The following is a 6077-nucleotide window of genomic DNA, read 5'->3' as shown; positions in this document are numbered from 1 at the left end:
ATATCTATCTATCCATCCATCTATCTCTCCCCTCACCCGTCTCGTCTGTAGAGGGGTTTTTGGAGTCCTGTATGCTGATCTCTTCATCTGTGGCTGTGGTTTTAGGGTCAGTGAGGGCAGATGAGTGTCTCTCAGGAGGGTTTAACAGATGAGGCATCAGCACTGACAGCGAATACGGGGCCAGTTCAGAGACGCCCAGCAGCTGCACACAGCCGGCAGAGACCAGCGTCACAGGAAGCGGCACCGAGGCACTTCCTGTTCCACACAGAGCCTGAGGAACGGGGCTCTTTGATGCAGATCCAGGAATCAGGGTGAGCGGTGTATCCGTTATCACTGGAGCCGTGAGCAGAGGAAGAGCCGTGTTTAAGAGCACCGGACAGGTGCATGATGGGAAGGTCTGCAGAGGCTCGCGGATGTCCTTCGCCGGGCTGATGTTATAGAAACCCTAAACGTAAGGTCAAAGGTCAGTTATCATTGACAGGCTCTGTAGACTGTTTTCACATTTTCGAGCTGAGGCAACTAATTTAGTTAAAAGGACTAGTAAGATACTGTTATTAGAAACTGAAACATCAAATAAACAATCTTGCACTGGGAGATTTTTTTTGCATGATGGTCACTTGACTTTAGTTTTGTTTTATTGATTTTTTTTTGTGCATCTGATAAGCAGCTGATTTTGTTACCAAGACAATAATAATAAAAAAAAAGATAAAGGAAAAGGATGCAATTATTTCTGCAATATTAACTATTCATTTTAATTCAACAAGCTACAAAACATGCAACATTTTAAAAATAAATAAATGATTAAAATAAGTAATATTTCAGCACCTCAAGTGTTACCAAACAGTACTGCAAAAATAGTGATTGTTTTCAAACAGGTTCTCTGAACACTCCCCCAGTCTGTCATTGGTCAGTTAAACAGATAGTCCCGCCCAAAACTCACACCATTGCTTGAGACCCTTTTCGCAGATGCATTTATTATCATCGTAAATTTTGCAACACTTTCTCAATAATTTGTTCTCTTTTGGAAAGTCACAGAAACACTATAATAGATTTTATTATTTTGCTATTGGATACATTTCTTCTGTTGAACACAAATTTTTTTTTTTTTGAAGAATATTGCCAACCAAACTTGACAGTACCCATTGACTTCCATAGTCTTTTTTCCCTGCCATGGATGCCAATTGGTACCGTCAACTATTTGAACATTCTTCAGATTATCTTCTATTGTGTTCAACAGAAGAAAGAAACTCATAAAGGTCTGGAACGACATGAGGGTGAATAAATGATGACACGATTTTAATTTTCTGTCCCTTTAAGCAAGACATGAAAAAGTATTTAATGACACACTTCACCTCTATATAGTGCATGTGCTACAGTTTCTTCTCAGTGAATGCAAACTCACAGCGGCAGCTTCTCGAAGATGTTTTGATGAATTGTTACAAAGATCAAGAGGCTCTTGTCCTTACCTGGGCACAAGCCATCGTTTGTGTCAACTCATGCATTCAAAGACACGAGGCCATTCTTCTCTTCCGCCTCCAACAATAGAAGACACTTGAATAATGAAAGTCCAAAAACCTGAGATAAGCATCAACAGAAGAAGAGCCAAGGCGCCGTGCGCTGCATACTCCATCAGTTCAATCCGCTGCGATGCTCGGCCTGCTTCATTGTGTTTCACTTCGCCTGCTTTTGTCCTACATTCAGTCTAAAGCTTCAGCTGGAGTCTCGGGGAGTTTATGAAGAGCGTTTCAGCTGTAACGGATAGGCTGATGAAAAATGCATGCTGATTATTGTTAGACGGGGTCAGAGTTGAGCGATTGAGAGTAAGATATACTGCGATTGACGGGTCACAAAACAACAGGGAGCCAGTGACTCAGCATGAGGGTTAATGACCGCTGCCGGTTAAAAATCATTAATACTTCACATCGGATGCATTGATCACCAGTGGCTGCTTTGCACAATTATATAAAGGCTTTAATGCATTTGATAAAACGTGACAGATATGAGGTGAGCTTGCATGGATAATGAGTGCATGTGTGTTTGTGTGGTTAAGCTGTGAATCCTGTTTCACCCCAGGAGGGTTTTTACCTGCGATCGCATTACAGGATCGAACCGTGAGCTGCTGGAAGTCAACAGGAGACCTGCAATCTGTAATGGGAGCAGTTAGATCGAAAACAAGATTAAAGCAACTCAGTTAAGACGTCAGATTACACTAAAGGACGAGGGACAGGAAAACAAATAAGAAACCGGAGATTCAAAGTCCTCAGGTCACAGCAGTCATTATCAGAGTTAATACAGTTAACTCAAATTAAAACCATTAAAAAATAGGTTACTTGAAATAAAATATTAAAACATTAAAAAAATGTAACTTTCAGCTAGTTGCCAAGGCATTTCTCAGTTTCATTCAGTTTAACATGATGTACAAAAACAATAAACTAAACTGAAATAAAATCATGTATATAAAAAAATTATAATAGTGCCTTAATGATACTAAAATAATACTGTAACATATCAGTATTGTTTTAGTGTCATTGAGACAGTTATTAGGGTTAACTAAAAACTGAAACTAAAATTAAAAGCATTAAAAAACATTTTCATGACTTGAAATAAATGTTAAATGAAAAACTTTATTTCATGTAGTTGCCATGGCAACATTTCCCATTTTAATTAGTTAAACTTGGTGTACTAAAATAACTAAAACTAAAAACTAAAAACTAATTTTAAAAAACTATATGTACACAGAAAAAAAAAATTTACAACAAAATTCCTTAAAACTCTGAATTAAATTAAAATGAAAAGGTAAAATATAAAAACAATTCAAAATATTAACAAAAATAAATAAAATGAATCTCGATACTAAAACATATATCATATAGTATAATCAAAATACTATAATCTTTAAGCTTTTATTAATTTTAGTTATTTTAATACATTAACGTAAACTACATGGAAATGAGAAATCTTGCTGAGGTAAAATAAATATGTTTTTATACAATAATATTTTAAAACAAATGTATGCAGTCATAATTTAGTTTTTCATGACATATTTTCTACCTTGAATCTAGTGCCTATGTAGGCAAAACCTGTTCCAAAAGGTAGATGCCTTCTAAGTATCTTATTTTTGCCCAAAATGAGCCTAAATGGATTTATTTCTTCAAGAAATGAGCCCTTTAAGAGACGATGCATCTATAATTGGAAGGTTATTGAGTCATGTTATAGCAGACAAAAATCTGAGTGGACTCAATACTGTACATTTCCATCATGTTATTTACAGCATACAGTACAGATTCAGAGCTTCAGCATGATGTCATGTTAGATTGCGCTTTCTTAGAGATGCAAAATGTGTTTGGAGTGTTTATTTCCTCTGGAGTATATCTTATATCAGCACTACAGATGCCACTGAATTATTCAGTCCAAAACATGTTTAAATATTCAAAGATGGTAAAACCTATTGGAGTTAAAAGACAAACTGATAATCTTAGCATCATTTAAAATCCACTAGACGAGAGCTTTACTCTGTGAACTGCAGCTTTAAATTGCACATTTTGACAGGAAAATTGTCCATTTCCAGCACGATTGACCTGCTCCGAGGATAAAAACTTGATTTAAAAGCATAGTTCATCCATAAATCATAATTCTGCCCATCATTTAGTCACCCTCATGTCATTCAAACCTGAGTTACTTTCTTCTGTGAAAAGCAAATGGAGATGTTTAGGAGAACGTTTGAGCTTCTGTTTTTGATATAAGTGAAAATGAACAGTGATTTATATTGCCAAACGCCAAACAGCACAAAAACACCATTCACAAAAACTCAGAATTACGAGACAAATGCAGAATTGTGAGATAAAAAAGATCAGAATTGAGACATAAACGCAGAATTGAAAGATATAAATCAGAATTGAGACATAAACGTAGAATTGAAAGATATAAATCAGAATTGAGACATAAACGTAGAATTGAAAGATATAAATCAGAATTGAGACATAAACGTAGAATTGCGAGATATGAATCAGAATTGCAAGACAAACGCAGAATTGTGAGAAACAGAATTGCGAGATATTAAGTCAGAATTGCGAAACAAATGCAGCATATTGTGAGATATAAAGTCAGAATTTTGTGGCGAACTCAGAATTCTGAGAAAAAGAGTCAGAACTGCAACATTTAAACATAGGAACATTAGGAATTTAGAGAAAGTAAGTCAGAATGTCCCAACGTTTTCGCTTAAAAACATCATGATTGTGTTTCACACAAGCTACTCCTTTAAAAACACATTAATGTACACAACACCTGGTTTCAGACAATCAGTTCCACAAACAAAGCCTTTTCAAACAGCTCGTCTTGTCTTTGTCACCGTGTCATCTTGACAAATGTCTGGAGCTTCTTTTGTTCAGCAAATCCCCTGCCGTCTGTCAGCAGTGCAGGATTTTAATGAAGGCCTTGCGGAACTCGATGTTGAAGGTGGTGTAGATGACGGGGTTGACGGCGCTGTTGAGGTAACCCAGCCACGTGACGGCGCTGTAGAGCGACGGAGAGATGCAGCAGCTGCCGCAGTGAGCCTTCAGAACGTGTGTCAAGAAGAAAGGAAGCCAGCAGATGATGAAGACGCCTGCGGAGAGATGAACAACGAGTGAACACAACGTCAACAGCAACCTCTGCAGCTCTGGATAAATCGCCAGGTTCTATATTGAGCTTCAAAGGTTTTGCGTTCCATAGAAACGTGAAAAAATACTACAGTAATTTATAGTAAATACTATAGTGTTTTTGAACCATACTATAGTAAAGTACTTTAATTAATTTGTAGTGGTAACAACTATAGTAATATAAACAAATGACTTTACCCAATACTGTACAAAGGTTTCTACAACTATAGGGTATATTATACTACAATACACTACAGTTTACTGCAGTAAAAACTCAAGTATTTATTACAGTTTATCAGTTCACTATATGCTGTAGCATTCATTAACAAAGTGTTGTAAATACTATACTTCTAAAACACTAGTATTTACTATAAATTACTATAGTATTTTTTCATGAGGGTTTGTAGATAGAAGCCTTTTTGTTTTCTAAAAAAGGCCCAAAATGTACACAGCTTACAAAAGAAACATGATATAATGTAAATAAGGTGTCATAAGTTTTGAGAAAAATGTCATATTTGGCTTATAATTCCAAGGCGATGAAATGCATCAGCTAAACAATTAATTTAAATGTATTTGCAGGATTTTGAAACAATTCTCACTCAGAAATGTATTTAACAAAAAAATTATTAAAATTAAAAATGATTACAAAGAAATAGGGCTGGGTGATATGACAACATTTTTTTTTTTTTTATTTCAGAATGTTTGACCGACTTTTTTTTTTAACGATTTTTAACTTGAAAATGTACATGATTCAAGTAACTTGTTCTGTATTAACGCTCAAATGAAAAGAAGTTCACTCCCATCTTCATGTTTTTCTGTTCCACTGCCGTGTGGCATCTTTATCAACACAAAAGCACATTCTGTGTGAACGGCGTCTAGCGATATATTCTACTTGCGCGGTTAATGACGTACGGTTGGATCATTCTTTTCTCTTTACTGTTATCATTGGCATATTGTCAAAGTGTCTAATTATAACATTTGGTAATATTTCTATTCAAAATCACGATTCCTCAATTTCTAAAAAATAAAATCGTGGGAAAACATTCAATTCAAATGAATCGATAAAATCTGAAAAATCGCTCCAAGCCCTACAAAGTAACACATCAAACATGAAAGTAAGTAAAAAAAACTTAATCGTATTTCTTTTTGTGGTGGAAACAAAAAACTGAATTATGAGACATGAACTCAGAATTCAAAGAAAAAAAAAAGAAATCTCAATTCTGAGAAAAAAAAACATTCTCACTGTGCAATTATAAAAAAGTATAGTTAAAATGTAAAATATTTACAAAGACCGTGACGTATATATATTCATAGAAAACCTGAATAGTATAAAAAATTTGATATATAAACCTGGAATTGTGAGGAAAAAAGTCAGAATTTCAAAATATAAACTAGGAACTGCTAGAAATTGTGTTTATATCTAACTTAGAGATTTAAAAT

The 6077-nt window shown here is 35.1% G+C and overlaps 1 protein-coding gene across 1 annotated transcript in view; it reads right to left on the bottom strand.

Annotated features, from left to right (window-relative positions):
- Positions 1–3169: 3169 nt before the first annotated feature.
- Positions 3170–6077, bottom strand: part of LOC306887727 (D(2) dopamine receptor-like) — a 20966-nt gene continuing 18058 nt past the window's right edge. The window contains exon 8 of the mRNA XM_079445716.1: positions 3170–4603. Coding sequence (XP_079301842.1) covers positions 4407–4603 — 197 coding nt within the window. The 3' untranslated portion in view covers positions 3170–4406. The remainder of the gene's footprint in view (positions 4604–6077) is intronic.

This window comes from Barbus barbus (genome assembly GCF_936440315.1).
Source record: "Barbus barbus genome assembly, chromosome: 21".
In the NCBI taxonomy this organism is placed as follows: Eukaryota; Metazoa; Chordata; class Actinopteri; order Cypriniformes; family Cyprinidae; genus Barbus; species Barbus barbus.
This window is presented reverse-complemented; position numbering and strand designations above follow the sequence as displayed.